Below are 19,913 nucleotides of genomic sequence, written 5' to 3'. Positions count from 1 at the left end.
CTCATAGGCACGCGAATAGTGTATGGAAATGAGCAGTGTGTGAGATATTTTCCAAAATTTGTTTGTGTGATAGAACACATCTAGGGTAGTCAATTGCCTCTGAACCACTAATTTAGAAAAAAAAAGCACGAATGTGATTTTTATATGCCATTTATATGACAAAACATGGGATAATGATAATTAAAATTCAATTTAATAGGCTAAGACAAGACATCTTTATTGTTAATATCTTACATTCGTAATATTTGGACGAGATTCCAATGATAAAATCGTAAGGTTTGATACAAACTGTTTGCTTAGGTTAATTGAAGACACTACCATGCATATAGTTTTGATAGCAATGTGTTATGTGATTCGGAAAAATAAAGTTTTGATGATGTGTACTAAGAGATGAATGAAAAGTGTCATCATGATAACTCTCCTAATGCAGAGCAATTGCGCTTGTAAGAAATTGAAGAATCTGAGAGAGTTATGGAGAAAACTGATAATGATGTAAGTGATATAGGACTTACACATTTTCCTCTTAACTCTAATATGCATATGTGAACATATATAGTACACGGAAATAGGAAATGTATGATATATTTTCAACGATATGTTCATGGAATAAAACACAAATAGGTTGATCGAAGCCTGTGAAGCACCTATTGTAAAAATATGAACACAAAATGGGAATGTCTAATGCCATTCATATGACACTTGACGTTTTAATCATTAACACTTATTATAATAGGTTATAAACAGAACATTTTTATTGTTGGTTTCTAAATTTCTTCGTTTTCGGACGAGTTTGTAATGATAAAATACGATTTGATGGAACTAGTTTGTTTGAGGATAAAAGAAAAAAACATGTCATCTGTATAGTATTAAGTCGCAATGCATTGTATGATTTTGAGGAATAAATTTTGATGATGTATAATGATTGACGAATGTAAAGTGTCGCCTTGATTCCTCTCCTTAAGCGTTGGAGTGGTTCTTATTAGAAATGAAGAACCCGTATGAGTTGTAGAGAAAATCTTAAAAAACGATTCAACGGATTGGACGTCGACATTTTTCTTTTAAACTACCTTCTACACTGGAGCACATGAATAGTGCAGGAAAAAAGGCAGTTTATGAGATATTATAAGATGTGTTTATAAAATGGAACACATCAAAGGGGGCAATTTGCATGTGAACTACTCATTGTAAAAAAAATGAACACAAAATTTGATTTCTAGTGTCAATTATATGACAAAACATATTAAACATGCATGGTCCATTTTATTTTAACAGTACTAATTGATATTCCATTCAGTCTAATTATCTTACAAAGTAATAGACTTTCGCCTTTTTACACCAGCAGAATCGGTCTCATGTCAAAGGTAGAAATATTTAAAGTGAATAAGAATTAATTCTTTATAGGTTTACAATGTATTCAAACCAAATGCATGATTGGAATGTGCAGGATAGTGAATCGTTTAGTTTCGCCCATCGCATGTTTTGCATCAATTTTTAAAGCGCTAAGCATAGCTCAGCGCTTTATTGTCGTTAGACTTCTATTTCCGGTGCAAGGAATAACTGCCCTCTATGAGCAGAAATAAACATCATTTAAACTGGTAAGAGGTATAGGGAACCAGTTATCTGGGTGACGGAAATGGCCGAGTAGATACGATTGGTTTGCGGGGCTTACGTACATCAGCACGGGAAGCTACGCAATGATGAAAAAATATAATGCGTATTCATGATCAGAAGCTAAAATATAGAAAAATAAAATCGATTCTTTGCAAGAAAATGTCAAAAACTGTGATAAATTACTGTTCAAAAGGTATAATTTGTGATTTTAACATATCTTTTTTCTGGCAAGTATCCATATACAAGTCGTGTTCAGCTTTAATTCACATTATCTTCAGAAAGTAACATATATTTAAAGAAATCTGGCCTTCGATACTTTAAATTGATATTCATTAAACATAAACCAAAATTTCAATAAGGCTCATTTCCGCCTACGCTTGCACACAGTAAATTTTCTTAGAACCAAGCTAGGTTAGCGGTTTTTAGTACTTTCAGTACTTTGATTTACAAAGCAGACTTCTCAAATAAAAGTGAACAAAATGTTGAACAAAAAGGTTTATTTTTGATATTCCAAACCATTAGGACCTTTACTTAAATCAAAAAATGACAATAACAAACCGGCAACCATCTCAAAAATCTATAAAACAAAATAGAAATTACAGCAGAGTAACACGAACTACTAAAACAATAGAGAAGGAATCAAGAATGTCAAAGTCGTAATACAGTCATTCCCGCATCGACATCAGGTCAAATTTTAAAATGAGGAGAAATTAATAACGCGATACCCGTTTTATCAGATTTGTTTTGTTAAATAATCTTGTACTTCAATTCTAATTGAAATATTGCTTAATTGACCAATAACCATCGTTAAAAAGCTTAAACAAAATTTGATATAAAATCGGACCAAGTACCTTTAAGATAATAATCATTAACACTTATTTTAGAGAGTTAAACAGAACATCTTTATAGTTAATATCTGAATGTTATTTTATCCCGATGAGTTTATAATGATAAGATTTGATAGAAACAGTTTGCTTAAGGTTAATTGAAGAGAACGGCTAGCTATCAAGGTTTGATTGCAATGTGTTTTATTTAAAGATATAAATTTAGATGATTTATAATGATTGATGAAGGTTAATCAATATCACCTTTCTAAACGGAGGAACGGAGGAAATCTGAAATAAAAATCTTCGAATAGATTGGTTTAAGATATATTCCCTCCAAACTCTCGTCTTTACATTGGCACATGGATGTTACAGGGAAATTTTCTAATATGTGTTTATAGAATAGAACATAGTTATGGTAGTCAATGGCCTGTTTAACACTTTTTGAAAAAAAAAATGAGCGCGAATTCTATTTTAGTATGCAATTAATGTAACAAATCATGAGATATTGGTCATTAGCACTCAATTTAATAGGTTAAAACAAGAATTTTTTTATTGTTGTTTTTTTAATTTTATCGTGTTTCCTTGACTTTATAATTATAAAATGCTAAATTTTAAAAGAAACAACTTTCTTGAGATTTATTGAAGAGACCTGCTAAGTATTTAATATTTGATTGCAATGTGGTATATGTTTCGAAAGAACAGTTTTAGGTGATGCGCAATAATTAATGAATGTAAAGTGGCATATCAAATTCGTTTATAATGCAAAGGAACGTTGCTTGTTAGAAAAGAAGAATCTGAAAGAATTTAACAGCTAACTGAAAATGTTCAAACAGAATGGAATTATACTTTTGTTTGTCCAAACTCCAATTTGCACATAAGCACATGCACTGTATATGGTAATAGGCAGTGTGTGAGATATTTTACACGATGTGTTCATGGAATGGATCCGGAACACCTTTAGGGTAGTCAATGGCCTGTGAACAACTCAGTGGGAAAAGGTGAACACAAAACGGTTTTTGGCCTTTTTAATGATAGAACATATTGATCGTTAGCACGTATTTTAAAGTTTTAAAACGTGACATTTTCATTGTTGAATTCTGAATTTAACTTGTACTTATTAAAATGAAGAATCTGGAAGAGGAAGATTTGCATCAGAAAACTCCAAATGTTGAAACAGTTTGGACATGGCTTTCCCCAAAAAACGTCCATCTGCACATGAACACGGATAGTGCATGAAAAATGGTTGATAAGATAGTTTCCATAATGTGCTCATGAAATGGAACACAGCTAGAGTACTAAATGGCCAGTAAACTACTTATTGTTAAAAAGAGCATACATGAGGAATGTTGAAACGCCGTTTTTGACAACACTTGAGATATTGATCATAGACACTCAGTTTATTATGCTAAAACATGACATTTTGATTTTTAATTTCTGACTTTTATTTTATTTGGATGGGTTTGAAATGATAAAATCCTAAGATAGAAGCGATTTGCTTGAGGTTTATTGAAGAGACCCACCAGCAACACGTATTTAGTTTTTATCCAAAAACTCAAAATATTAAAACAGTTTGGCGTTTTTCCCCTTTTACTCTATAATCTAAAATATTATAAGAGAAAAAACAAAATGTTTAAGGGGGATTTGCGGCCATCTTGTACATTTGAGGATAAGATGTCTTGTTTCTGCCTGAAACTGGCCAAAATGTTGCCAAAAGATATAAAAGCAATTCATATGAAGTCCTACATGTCTTTTTGTTTGTAAAATATGCATACAAGAACAGGACAACGCATTTTAATCCCTCTGAACAGCTGTCGAACTACGCAGGCGCAGACTTAATATTTTGAAGATTTAAAAATCTGAAAAAAATATGAAGGGGCCCGGGTTCATTGGTGTCCTCTCTACAACCATTTGTTGAGAAAAAGTTTTAATTTCGAAGTCAGTTGAAACATGATATATTGATCAATAATAATTATTTCAAGGTGTTAAAACATGACATCTTCATTGTTAGTTTCTGAGTTTCATCTTATATGGATGAATTTGACATTATTAAATATAACAATTTGATAAAAAAAAAGTCTACTGGAATATAAATAAAGAGACCTTCTAGCTATATAGCGTGATGGCAATCAGGAATATGATTCAAAGGGTTAAATTTTGATGATATGTTATGATTGATGAATAAGATATGTCGTCTGGATCACTTTCCTACTGCGGGGGAATTGTAGGAGTTAGAAATAAGAATTACATGTTCATTTAGTACATGATCATTTCGTGCAGATCGTAATTTTTTTTTAGGTCGATGTAGGTTAAGAGGGTTGGGTATATTTCAGTCATTTCATCATCTACATGGCTATAAAGTCCAATGAATTTCTGTTAAAATTTGAGGTAATCATACTTTGTGGATGTGAATATAGAACTGTTATTATTACAGTTTCCTAGCCAGAAACACTCCATAATACGTAGTACGATGATTTTTGGATTCAAATGCCAGATGTTGTCACCATATTGATTGTTTGTATTTCTATAAAAAAGTGGTAGTGTAAGAATGAATACTGAAAGCTTAAGATTTGCTGGTCTAATATTCCTTAAAGTGAATATTAGATACATATTACATGGACACAGACAAAGAATATCACTACGGTATGATCTGTCAAATTTGATTACCATGTAACAATAGGTGGAATACTGTGCAGCGATAAGTTGCATTGTCTTTTTGTTTGACTAAGTGGCATTGCCAAGTACAACAGCCAGGTGTTAGATGACAAGTTGCCTTGTAGGTTGGTTGCAAGGTCTGTTGACATTGGAATAACCACACGGCAGATAGAATATTTGTATGTATTGAATGAAAGCTTTTTCGTTTGTCTAGTAGGCACTCGGTAGGTGCCATTATTACTCCTTTCTCGCATTTCCTACAAACCTCGGGTGAAGCAGGCACGGAAGGAGGCGTTTGGTCATGATCAAACACAATTCAATGTGCTAAGGAAGGCCTGAATTCTGTTCTTAAGATATGTTGATATAACAAACAAAAAAAAAAAAAGAAATTTAAGTGAAAAAAATGCATTATCCTATTTAATCCTGTAAATGCCATGAAGAACAATTTCTTTCTGGCCCCTGAATATTTGGAGGGGTTCTTTAGTTTAAAAATGTATACTAGCCATCTTCATTACATGAAACAGGAATGAAACAATACCGTATATCAGTTTTTTTCCGCGTGTATCCAGTTTCCGCTTTGTTCGCGACGATTTCCGAATCGCGGAAAATAAATCAGAGTAAATTTGATACAAAGTTTTGTTTTTTCTCTTTCCTGATAAAGTAAATATGTAGGTAAATTATGGTGAACTATGTTCAGTTAGTTTAGTTAGAGGTAGAAATTGCGGGTTCGGAGAACAAGCCCCAGATAATAGATTTGTAAGCCTCGTTGTTTATTTATCAATCCATTGACAAGCTAATTAAAACGGTCACTTTCCTTGCGTAAACTGATGTCTAGATATACCTGAGCTACTGGTATATGTAACGGTACATGATCTATTTATCTATGACTGTTTGCGTCTCTGAAAATAATTATCAGTAATGGTTTCACATTAAAGGGAAAGGAAACTAAAAATATGTTGTACAATAAATCAATTAATTATCATTTACTATAATTGTAAATCGTATTTATTTTCATTAAAAACCCCGAAACAATGAATAAATCAAGAAAATCGATCGCTTAATTTAAATTTCCCGCCGCCATGGGGGCTGCCATTGAACTTTAATCTATGACGTCACACCATCTATTCGTCATGGTAATTCCGACTTTAAAGAATGAATTTTAAACATCCCGATTACAATTATAATATTTATTCAGTTAGCGAAGAACTTGACTTGGAATCAAAAATTTAATCGAGGTCGTTTTCAACTTTGAATGATAGCAGATTAACAGCTGTCATTTACTTATAAAAATGCATATATTTATGCATACAATGATACATGTATTTATTCTTTAGATTGACGTGTGAACTCAAACATTATCAATTTTGTTTAGTCGATTATTTGAGTAACAGAAAGGTATGAACCAGCGTTAATTATACTTAGAGCACTGTGTACATTCATTTGTATATGTAAACCAAACCGGAATAGATGGTGTGACGTCAAAATAATTAAATTTTTTTTGTTTATAATACAAAAGAGTTCTACATCATGTCAGCCTCCAGTAAATACGATTTCTCCAACTTCAAACATTCATTAAAGCTTAATTACGTATTTTATTTTCAAAACAGCATGACCACATGTGATAATTTACACCACTTTATTAAAATAAATAAATTATGTTTTTGACTTTCCTTCCCCTTTTAGGAAATCGTTTACTTGGTTTCATTGTCCGAAAGAGCGATTATTGAGATAATTTTCCCCTCTCACCTCACATGTTTAAAAAATCGTAAATTATATTTTCAATGTGACTTTGAAATAGTGAAAATTTGATTCGCGTAAATTTTGTATACCGTTTTAGGCTCTGATTCGCGGAAAAAAACATGACGCGGAAAAAACCTGATATACGGTACATACATGTATGTAAAACTATATCGGCAGTAAAATAAAATTAGGAAATATTATTTTCATATCGTTAAAGCCTTGCAATTTTTCAATATTTATTGATTACATATTGATGATTGATGAGTGTGTCATTGCTTAGATATTAAACAAAGTTCTTGATTTCGTTTTTACAAACTTGTTCGCGATATCAACTTTTTGCTGCTTATTTAAAACGTCATCGCTTATATGAAAATGCCCTAAACATTGACTTTATGTGGCAACATTTTCGTTTATTTTCTCTGTACATGGGCGGATTAATTAAAGTTTTTCAGATCAAGAAGAGAGAGTTAATGATTTAATCTTCATATCTTTACATTAAAGTCATTAGCATTGGACTTCTTTCACAAATCGTTGTGTTGATTACACATGAAACCCCTCTGGCATCACCTCTCTCTAGAAGCCTGAGAGGATAGAGAAATGATGCGTGTGTCGATAATTCGAGAACACTTTCAAATATGACCATATCATAGCATCGGTGATTTTCTACTGGATAATATTGAACGAAGTTATTGAAATTGTGAATAAGGACGGTGAATTGTTTATTTACAACACCTGCAATCATTCATAAATTGCTCTTAATGAGTTTGTGATGGTATTTTTTGCTTTTATCAGATATATTAGAGAGGTTGAGATTTCAAACGTGTATGGGGATGTGTACGTGAACTATGGGAATCACCTAAATTCTTCGCGTATTATGTCATACGTTTTTGTGACGACATGGTTTCTACACGTTCTCTAAATTTGTAGAGCGTCGTCTACACGTAATTACAAACGTGTAGCTTTTTACAACAAATAACATATTATTGATGAGTGAATGTATTCTTGTAATGCATTATATAAATTTAATGCTTCATTTCCATGAATATTTATGGGAAATTTACCATTTATTTGAAATTAACTAAACAAAATTCAAGAATTCATGTCACAAAACTGCGTCAATTTACCTACACGTTTATATTCTACAAGTTAAGAAATCTTAACCAATAAATTACGAAAACGGGTACGTATAGTTTTAACTCGCGTACGCGTACCCGTACACGTTTTAAATCTCAACCTTTCTATTATGATTAAATTCTGTTATTTTGAGAACTTGTCGCTATTTCAATACTTGGTGGATCCACCAATATAAAACCATACGAAATGTGAAATGAAACAAGAGTTCCAAATTGGTGGACCCACCAAGAATGTTAAAAAGTTAAAAGCTGTTAATAAATCGCTGTGTTGAATATAAAATTGGTTAGGCAACCAAATAGATACAATTTTTAGCTTCTATGCAAGACAAGTATATCTTAACATTCGCTTATGTAGACTAGTGAAATGATTTACCTAGGTGGACTCACCAAAACAAGCATTTTCAATTTAAATTCATAAGTACTTGGTGGATCTACGAAGACCTATTACCTAAAATAGATTACAAAGCTAGTGTATGCACAAAATAATTAAAAACCCCAAACACACTTGTTTTATCAATGGCAAATAAAACTCAGATTGTGTAGCGGTTCTTTATTGACTAGATAATTTTACCTCTTTTACCTTTGGTGGAATAACCAAACAATGTTTAAAGAATTCCTGATTTTTAGGCATTCGAAAGGTTCTTGTTTTTGTCATATGCTCTATAATTGATTTATTGGTGGGTTCACCAGTTCTTTGAATGAAATGCAAAACTGTATATGGACAAATTCACAGTTGATTTTGTTGAATGACCAGGATCTTGTGTGAATAAGATATTTGATGCTGATCAAAAAGATAGAATCGCCAATGCTTTATAATTGATGGACCCACCAAGTTTATTATGAGATATTCGACGAATAAAATTGATGGAATCACCAATATTTTGACTGTTTTTGTGGAATATGTAGGTTTAAAGATACTGTACATTGTGCTTTTGTGTAAAAAAAAAAGTGTGTTCACCAATTTATGCCAAAAATGAAGAAAATTCATGTTCATTTTTGTTATTGCGTTGTGTTCATTTTTCATTTTGCATAGAAAAAAGGTGGACACGAATAAAAATACCTCTTTCTGAATAGAAACAGTTAAAGTGGTTTTTTTTAATGTAATGATTGATGAATGTAAAATGTCATCTCGATCACTTTTTAATGTGGAGGATTACAGCTTGTAAGAAATTGGAGTCTGCAAGAGTTGTAGAGAAAACTAGAAATGATGTAACAAAGTGGACTTGGAAATTTTCCTCGAAATCGCAATCTGTACATAAGCATATGGATATTACAGTGAAATATCCAGTGTATGAAATATTTTTCAAGACGTATTCATAGAATGGAACAAATTTAGGGTCGTTAATGGCCAGTGAACCGCTCATTGTAAAAAATAAAAACAAAATAAGAATTTTAATGTCATTTATTGATAAAACATATGAAAATATTGGATAATTACCCCTTATTCGAAGATGTTAAAACTTGACATTTTTTACAGCCTTAAAGTTTTGTTCGCAATGTGTTATATAATTTGAAAAAAATAAATCTTGATGATGGGTAATGATTGATGAATGTAAATTGTCATCATGATTAATTCATAATACGGATCAATTGTGTTTGTTAGAAATAAAGAATCTGTGATGAAAATGCCCTTATAGACTCGACTAAGACATTCACTCCAGACTCCCATCAGCACATAAGCATATTGATAGTATTGGAAAATAAACGATGTACGAGATAAACGAAAATCTCAAAATGGGCAAACAGTTTGGACTTTGACGGATATTGCAGGGTAATGAGCAATGTATGAAAAAATTCCCAAGATGTTTTGTGAAATGAAATGTCTAGGGTAGTAAATGGCATGTGAACCACTCATTATGAAAATGGAAACACAAAGGCTTTTCTTATGCCGTTTATTTGACAACACATGAAATATTGATCATACACACACAAATGAATAGGTTACAACGTGACATATTTATTACTGATTTTTCATCTTATTTGTATGAATTTGTAAAGATGAAGTCTTCAGACTTGATAGAGAAACTTTGCTTGAGGTTTAATGAATAGACCAGCCAGTTATTTAGTTTTGATCGCAAAAAACACACAGTTTGAACTAACACCTTTTTCCTTCTTACTCCGATCTGCGCATGAGCACACGAATAATGAATTGACAAATGCATTGCATAAGTTATTTTTCAATAGAGAGTATCGGTACTTGTTATAAATGAAGATTCTAAAATATTAATCAGAAAATTTAAAATGTTAATACACATTGAACTTATATTTCCCCCAAACTTTGATCTGGACATGAGCGAAAAGATATTGCATGGAAACAGACAATGTATGAGATATTTTCCATGATCTGTTCATGGAATGGGTTTATGGAATATAAACATTTAGGGTAGTCAATGGCCAAAGTACCACTCATCGTTTACATATACTCAAAATTGGATTTTCTAATCTTTTTTAATCACAAAAGATGAGGTATTGATCTTTAACACTTAATCTAATACGTTATAACGTGACATCTTAATTGTTGAATTCTGATTTTCATCTTTTTTTAATGAGTTCGTAATGATTAAGTCCTAAAATTTGATAGATACAGTTTACTTGAGGTTAAATGAAGAGACCAGCTATATAGTGTTGATAGCAATGTCGTATATGATTCAGAGAAATAAGTTTTAATAATGTGTAATGATTGATGAATGTAACATGTCATCTTGTTCTCTTACGTAACGTAGAGGATAGGTACCTTTAAGAAATAAAAAATCTGAAAGATTACAACAAAAATATCAAAATGTTCAAAATAATTCGACTCTATTTCCATTTATACTCCGATTTGCACGTGAGCACGCGAATAGTACAAAGAAATAAAGTGTATAAGATATTTTCCAAATAATATTTTTAAAACGGAACACATTCAATGTACATATGTAGTCAATGGCCTATGAACCCATACATGTATCTTTAAAAAGGCACAAACTTGGATTTTGATATGAAATTTATGATAAAACATGAGATATCGATCAGTAACACTTAATTAAAAAAAAATAAAACAGGACATTTTTATTATTGGTTTTTGAATATTGGCGACTTATTCCAATGAATTCTAAGCGATAAAATTCTAACATTTAATAAACCAGTTTGCTTAATTTTAGTTGAAGAGACATGCCAGCTATAAAGTCTTTTCCACAATATGTGATCTCTTGGATTTGATAAAAACAATTTACTTGAGATTTATTGTAGAGACCTGACAGTAATATTAGTTTGCTTGCAATGTGTCATATGTAAAGTGTCTATTTATCACTTTCCTAATGCAGAGAGGTGCTTGTTCTAAATCAAAAATCTTGTTCTGTAACAAATTTTACTTGGAAATGTTTTCTCCATTCTACACTCTGCACATGAGTAGATGAAATCTGTTTTGAGAGGTGTTCATTGAATGGAACAAGTCTAGGGTATTCAATGGCCTGTAAACAACTTATTGTAAAACAATGAACACGAAATGAAATTTTCTTTTGCCTTTATATCGCAAAACAGAAGAAATTGATTATAAACACGTATTTTAAAGTTGTAAAACAAGGCATCTTTATTGTTAATTTTTGAATTTTATCTTATTCTGATGAATTTTTAATATTTTGTCATTATTTTTTAAAAAAATAGAAATAGTTTGCTTGAATTTAATGAAGAGACCTGTCAGCTATATAGTGTTGATAAGAATGTGTTGTATAATTCAGAGGAATAAATTGTGATATAATAAGTCATGATTGATGAAGGCAAAGTGTCATCTTGATCACTTTCTTAAGGCGGAGAAATTATGCTTGATAGAAAATATGCTTGATAGAAATGAAAAATCTGAAAAAGTTTTAGAAAAGACTCAAAATAGTCTAATATATCGAACAAATAAATATCAACCGCAATGAGGTATATGATTGGGATGAATACATTTTGATGATGTTTACTGATTGTGAATGTAAAGTGTAATCTTGATCACTTTCGAAATGCGGAGGAATGATGCTTGATAGAAATGAAGAGTGCATTTAAAAGATTTCTAAATGTTGCAACAAATTGACTTTAAATACTGTTGGTGCTATAAACACGATTTTAGTAGCCACTCAATTTGATTTGATTAATCAACATTCCACAATTATATTATACATAATTTCCCGCTTGTCCATATATAAATATAGAATTTTGTATGTTTGTAATTTATGTTTGAGGTAGAATATAGATATTTGATATCGTTACATAATATACATTTCATGTACTCATTTAAAGGAAAAAAACATTAAATAAATGTAATAATGATATGGGAAAAAATGTTTTTAGCCCATCAAGTAAATTTTGTAATGTAGCTCTAGTGATTGTTTAGTTTTATTTAGTTGCTTAAGGGGGCTGGGGGTGGCTGCCATTTTAGACAATATTGATCTCCTTTAAAAGAAGAGCTCCATATAAAGATAATAGAAAATGATAAAATTTTATATTAAAATATATGAATTTTTTCTTTATCAAGTAGTAGTTGATAGCTTCAGAAATCGCCTATAATTTTTTGAAATAAATCTGATGGTTTTATATTATATTATATTTTGACCCCCAGCCTCCTTAAAAGAACAGATATTGATAGATGCTTAATCAGTGTAATTGTAAACAAGTACGCAAGATATCTGCCATGATAATATGTAACTTGAAATATAATCATCAGATAAAAATTACATATACTCCCAAATTAAGCTGAAGATATACAAATAATAAAATTACAATTTCTGTACTCAGGGTCTTTTTTCTTTAAAAAAAACTCATACTTTTAAACAGTTTCTTATTTCTTAGTTAAACTGAAAAAGATTGAAATAGGAATCTTTGCCGTAATTCTTTGTATATAAATACTCTATAAATGACTTTTGTAAATAATATCCAGCATGTATTTTTGATCTTCTAGGATAGAAGAAATATATTTTCAGTGTTGTATTCATATTGAGCGTGTGCTAGGAATGAAGAAGGATCAATGCTAATTCAAACTAAAAGTACATGTTTTTGTTTTAATATCAGAAGTATTTTCTAGTAACTAGTAAGGTAAATATAAACATGCTGCTACTGGAAAATAATCTTTGATACAAACTAATGAGATATATCTGTGCTGAAACGCAAAATCCTAATGGAAGGGAGGTAACGTTATGTGGGTCATCGGTTCACTTAAAGTGCACGATTGGAATGTGGTTTTTCGGTAACTCAGTGGAATTAGAAGGATTTATCTTCTTTTTTTGCAAAGAGACTCAAATAAAACGGAAACGATTTTTGTCAATAATTTATCCAGACTAGGACTTGAACCTAGATAAACCATAATGAGTTCATGGCTGCTTTTCTTTAAGCTATCTGGATGTTAATCAAAAATCGCCGTTTCTTTTTTTATATATTCATTTCATTAATATCGTTGATTTTGTGTAGTTTTAAACATGAGTAAAATATTGCTTATTTTGTAGATAGCGATTTGATTAGTTGTTTAACTTAATCCCAAATCCCGTCAAGGGTACATTTGAGTTTCATTATGTAAACAAGCTTGTGCCATGGATTTGTTTACGTTTGTTTAATTTCAATAATAATCTGTGTTAAGAAAATGTCCTCCTTGTTAGTTTGTTATGTACACAAATAACATTATTAAGTGATTTAATCGAAACTGTATTTTCTATCCAGCAATCAAAATTTAAAAAAAAATGAGGTGTTGAATTCGTTTACATTACAAGGGGAAAGAGTGTCGATAAATTCAGATATGTTGCTTATCATTTATACCACTGTCAGTTAATAAAGCAATACTATTATGACGATTAAAAAGAATACATGAAAATGTTTTTCCCATATACATAATATCTTTGGAGAGCTATACCGTATAACATACACGTTTTGTATAAACAATTTAATACTTATCTTTGAGAAGTTGAATAGCCTTCTGTTTGCCATACCGAAATCTTCATGTTTATCCATCATAATCATGATTCATGGTAAATCACTATGACTCCACAGAGAAATTTTTAACATTAAATTGACACATAAACGAATCTTCAAATACATAACAGAACAGCATTTCGAAGCGAACATAGACGCCATTTTGTAATGACCTATTTTATAACATTTTTGATGCACTGAGCATGCGTAGTTATATACATCAAAACAAACTGTAAAACTTGCACAGGTAAAATAGAAAAACAGTGATTATGAATAAAAGCAGGAGATTTAAGGCGAGATCTTTCAATCAAAGATGTAATAGTATTCCTTACATAGATAGATAGTACAGGCATCTTCTTATATATCTAATTTAAGAATGAGAATTGACAAAAATCAGCATAGTCCAGCAAGCCAGTGTTTTTACCCTATTCGATATACACTCCGAGAGGGTACCCACCTTTGATGTCTAATTACTCTTTTTTATTATTGTCTACATTAAAAATTTATACACCAATTGAAAGCTGAAACATTGTAGTTTCTTTTTTGTGAAAAAGATTTACGGACAAGTAAACGACACTCAAATACAAAGAGCATGAACTTGCAGGCTGTTTAAAAAACAGCCTGCAAAATCATGACGGCGCTAAGCACTATGTTTTACATACTTCAGGTACAGCTAAGGTGGTAACCGTATATATATATATATATATATATATATATATATATATATATATATATATATATATATATATATATATATATATATATATATATATCTATCTATCTATCTATCTATCTATCTATCTATCTATCTATCTATCTATCTATCTATCTATCTATCTATCTATCTATCTATCTATCTATCTATCTATCTATATATATATATATATATTCTGGCCACCTTGAATTAAACCACGACTTTTAGACCTACCCCTAGCTTTTCACCTTTGGAACGAACACCTTTGTACTTCTCCTGCAAATAGTGTTAACGATGAAAGCCTATCGAGTGGTCTGTCTGACACTTTAATCGCAGACGACATTCTCGAAGAGCCAGAGCATGCAGTGGAACAACTTGAAATAATGAGTCAAGTACAGGATTGATTGTTATCTCTCCCAGTATATTCCATTTAACGCATTTGCTTTGTTGTTGGTTGAAGTCAACAATGATCAATATATAACCTTTAATACAAGCGTTAGAATCGTAACTATATCCCCCCACCCCAGCTATTTTTGCGGCTAATACGTGTATAGAAATAACTCTAATGAATAGTAGGGGGCTTTGGAAATACATCTCATTTGTTTCTAAACATGTCACGTGATTTTAAACAAGTAACTACAGGACAATGGTACTAGGAGGAGTAAACATGTGAAATGTCGCCATTTTGGTATCATATTGACTTTACATTACTTTGTAGATCTATATTTAACATTGATTTTCATGTCATTGATTAAATTCTAATCTTTTTTTTAAATATTGTATAAAACTATGTCAATTAAATATTGCTGTAAAATAATTTTACAAAACATCACATGGTATTTTAGGTAACCTGAAAATGTGTGAGGGGATCTATTGGTTATCTAGTTTTTCCCGTCGTCGTGTGTCAACCATCGATAAATTTGTATACGAGGTGTTTAATAGCCTCATGGTAAAAGGTATTTTGAGGGCGCAGAGGGACAAGCCAATGAGAAGTTCCAAAAAGTCTTTTGGTGTGCATATGACCACTTCTCGCCGACTACCATTTCTTGCTGGTGCATTGGTACGTTTTATCAGCACAGAAAATTATATACAACAAAATGACGTACCAATGCACTGGCAAGATATAATCCTTGGCAAGAATTTGTTGCACGCCAGTCTGAATTTATAAACTGCTCAGAAACGATAGTTTGCAAATCATAAACAAAAAAGCGATAATATATTTAACATGAAAAATAACCTTGGTAGACCGTAGTCACCCGAAACCATTCAAAGTTCATATACTATAGGAAATGCGTTAATCAGCCATCCTTTATTTCCACTCTTTCCACCAAAGCTGATCACCATAACTTCTCTCTGTACATTCAAACATTCAGTACTCTTTCATGAATTGACATAATCTAGATCTTGATTAGATATACTAAGCAAGAATAACAATATATGAAACAATGCCAAATGTTCATTATATTCTTATGTTCACAATTTATTATTGATAAAACATAGTAAATCAAAGCAGAGCACCCCCCTCCTTCTGAATCCTGTTATTATAAACAGAAAACGCTTCAGATATAGATACAAGTTAAAACTACTTCTCTAATCCTTATATAGATAAAACATGCTGGTTTGATAAGCAACATATCCTCTTCACACAGCTCATTCTGTGTTATCATTAAATGGTTGAGTTACCATTAATGATATATCAGATGGTTATACTATACTTGGGTGACCATTTGGGCCCAATGGGCATATTGTAAATGTTTTGAAAACTTGAAACAATTTTAACTTTAAGTAGGTTACATGCAATAGAAATACTTTTTCAAAGAAAAAAAAAACACATATAAAAAACATTACAATAATGCATAAGTTTGTTGGGTTTTTTCAGAATTTATGACAAAAGTGCCATTACCATGGACCCTAAGAACAACCTTCAGGATGTGTTACGGTGTCATCTCTTTGAGACCCCGGGCCCCCCTATGTACTGTGTCATTTGTAACAAATATCTGTGTAAAACCTGTGAGAAGGACCATCTTTCTGATCTATCCAAAGAACACAAAGTGCTGTCATTTAAAAAGAGAGGATATACTCCAAAGTGTCAAAAACATTCCTCAAAAATATGTGAACTTTACTGTCAACAATGCGACATTCCTATTTGTGGCACATGTATTTCCTCTGAAGAACACAGCGGCCATATATCTATTGAAATAACTAAAACCATGGACAACAAGAAAGAAATCATTCGAAAAATTTTACAGGAACTAGAAAAATCCATTTATCTTAAATATAAAGATATTTTATCCATTATCCATGTCCAGAAATCTGCTCTGAACGAAAACTCTCAGAAATTGACAACAGAAATCGACAAACATGGAGAAGTCTGGCACAGAGAAATAAACACCATTATTAGAAACATGAAATCTAACGTGGAGGAAATGGACAGCAAACACTTGGCTGTCTTAGACAAACAGGAAGATGAAATTGAACACACCATTTCTGAAATCAGACGATCCATTGCTGAACTAAAGACGTTACTGGACTCCAATGATGTCAGCCGTGTCTCTGCCTACAAATCCAGGAATGATGAATTCAGAAGATTGCCTCCTAAACTCACAGTGTCCTTACCAAGTTTTACCCCTCAGAAGATCAACAAAGAACAGCTTTATCAACAGTTTGGTTCTCTGTCAGCATTATCTATCAAAACAGAAGAACATGGTTTCATCATGGAATCTCCCAGTGCTGAGTCCTGTCCCCCGGACAGACCGCTCATTGATGTACCACGGATCGTCACACAGATAGACACCGACTATGGAGTATTAAACAGTGTGTCCTGTCTGAGTGATGAGGAGATGTGGACGTGTGGTCAGGACAAAATCATAAGAATGTACAACCTTAGTGGGAAACTAGTGAAGTCAGTCAAAACCAAGTCAGAGAACTATCCATACGACATAGCAGTGACAAGGAGTGGGCATCTAGTTTATACTGATTACAAAGATAGAACTGTGAACATAGTGAAGAATACACAGATACAGACAGTGATCAGTCTACAGGGTTGGAGACCTCTCGGTGTCTGTAGTACCTCCTATGGTGACCTCCTAGTTGTCATGGACAGTGATGATGATAAACAAACAAAAGTTGTGTGTTATTCTGGCTCCACAGAGAAACAAAGTATTCAGTACAATGACAAAGGACGACCTCTCTATTCATCTGGTGAATATAAATACATCAGTGAGAACAGGAACCTAGATATATGTGTGTCAGACTCTGACGCCAGTGCAGTAGTGGTGGTCAATCAGGCCGGGAAACTCCGGTTTACCTACACTGGTCCTCCTTCTACTACCAAGGAATCATTCTATCCATTTGGCATCACAACAGACAGCCAGGGTCGGATCCTGACAGCTGACGGTTACAACCAGCGTATCCACATCCTGGATCAGGACGGACAGTTCCTCCGCTACATTGACAACTGTCATTTACGGTTTCTATGGAGTTTATGTGTGGACACCAGAGACAACCTCTTTGTGCCTGAGTGGTACACAGGTAAAGTGAAGAAAATACAATACATGTAACATGTGCTATATATTTTACTACTGTAGTACATGAATGTGTCTATAGATTACACACACCTGTGTAAATAAAACTTTGTTAAAGTACCGTATATTTCATTTAAATTAAAAAAAATTATCACGTACATGCATAACCTAACACACTGTTTAGTTTTATATCATTGCAGCTCATTTATGCATTGTAGTGTATGTGTACATGTGTTACATTGTCAATTGAGTATATATACATGTATTGTTTGACAACAAACTGATTATATGTGAAACATGTAAATAATTATTCACAATACCAATTACAAAGTACTGAATTTTCGAATGCATTTGGTGTCAACAAATTGATTGTTTATAGTTTTTACTTTTAATTCATATGTGCATGGACTATATGAATGAAAATATTTTTATTTTTAAGAATTTAGTACACATTGTACAAAAAATTGTAAAACTATTTAAGAAATAAACAACGTTATTTAGTGAACATGGCGTTATGAATAGCAATTGCTCTGTTGGCATATTCCATGATGCGCGCTAGCGCATCATGGAAAATATGCCAGCAGAGCAGTTGCTGTTCATAACGCCATGTTCACTAAATAATCGTTGTTTATTACTTATATTTGCATTTTACCACTCGCAAATGCCCTGTATTAGCCTAGACCTTGACAGTTAGCTATTACATCAAAAATAAACATTCAGACTGTAATGTATTTTAATTCACATAGATTTTTTAACAGAATCAATGATATGTTATAACAGTAAATCTTTTATAATGTTATTATAAGACAGGTTTTAATATTAAATACATCAATTTTATGGAGTTGGAGAAAAAAAACACATGATGTATCGTATAGTGGTTTAAATCTATAACGTCATGGAAAAGTATTTGACGTCAGACCTTTATGACGTCATAGTATACAGACGGAGCAATTGCGATTATAGAAAAATAATTGCAGTTCCTCCCTATGGACTTACAGTGGGAAAGAACAATGCATATGCAAATATATATACATGTATGGAGACCTGTCATTTTATTAGATGAATATTTTGCATATAATAAATGCTTCCTAAATAAACTGTATGATGACTTGTGTTGATTCTACATGTGTGGATTGAAGATATGGTCTAGGATTATAAAGCAGTGATGAACTTATTTATGGATAATTCAAACATATTTAAGGAATTTTTTTCTTAAACTGGGGTATTTGTATTTGCCATTTGTGATAGTGCGTTAGTTTTAATATCAGGAAGAAATTAACAATCAAAATACTATTCACCTTGAATTAAATCTTAGACTTCCTCATAATCAGGAGATATTTTACGCTTAAAAACAATATTTGAGTAGTTTAGATAAAATATTTTTGAATAAAATTGTTATTTCCAAACAATGTAAACATGCTGATATTTAAGATTTAAGATAAAATTTGAATATACTGAAAGATGTACGTGTTTATTATATTAATTTAAAAAATGAAATAAATGATGCATAAATAAATAACACACTTGTGTTTAGTAATGTTTTACTCCATGTCAAAGAAATATGAAGTATAACTTTAGATTTGGGTCCAATTTAAAACAATGATTTGAAATTTTTGATATTGAGGCATTTTTATTAGCTCTTTTTTTATGTCATTTCATTAATTAAACTTAGAATATACTGAAAGATGTGTTTATTATTATGAATTTAAAAATTGAAATAAATGATGCATAAATAAATTAATAACACACTTGTGTTTGGTTATGGTTTACTCCATGTCACAGAACCATGAAGTATAATCTTAGATTTGGGGTCCAA

At 31.6% G+C, this 19,913-nt stretch overlaps 1 protein-coding gene across 1 annotated transcript; it reads left to right on the top strand.

Annotated features, from left to right (window-relative positions):
• The first annotated feature begins 16,477 nt into the window (after positions 1-16,477).
• On the top strand, positions 16,478-18,368 carry LOC128159768 (E3 ubiquitin-protein ligase TRIM71-like). Its single transcript, XM_052822956.1, has 2 exons — positions 16,478-17,020; positions 17,207-18,368. The coding sequence occupies exons 1-2, from the start codon at positions 16,478-16,480 to the stop codon at positions 18,131-18,133; spliced, it is 1,470 nt and encodes a 489-aa protein (XP_052678916.1). The 3' UTR covers positions 18,134-18,368.
• Positions 18,369-19,913: the final 1,545 nt, after the last annotated feature.

This window comes from Crassostrea angulata, chromosome 8, assembly GCF_025612915.1.
Source record: "Crassostrea angulata isolate pt1a10 chromosome 8, ASM2561291v2, whole genome shotgun sequence".
Classification (NCBI taxonomy): Eukaryota; Metazoa; Mollusca; class Bivalvia; order Ostreida; family Ostreidae; genus Magallana; species Magallana angulata.
Note: the sequence above shows the minus strand (reverse complement) of the source record. Positions and strands in the feature narration are given on the sequence as shown.

Coding starts and splice junctions, on each gene's coding strand:
- LOC128159768 (XM_052822956.1), top strand. CDS start 16,478: ATGGACCCTAAGAACAACCTTCAGGATGTGTTACGGTGTCATCTCTTT. Junction 17,021..17,206: donor TGGACAGCAAACACTTGGCT/GTCTTAGACAAA, acceptor TTTACCCCTCAG/AAGATCAACAAAGAACAGCT.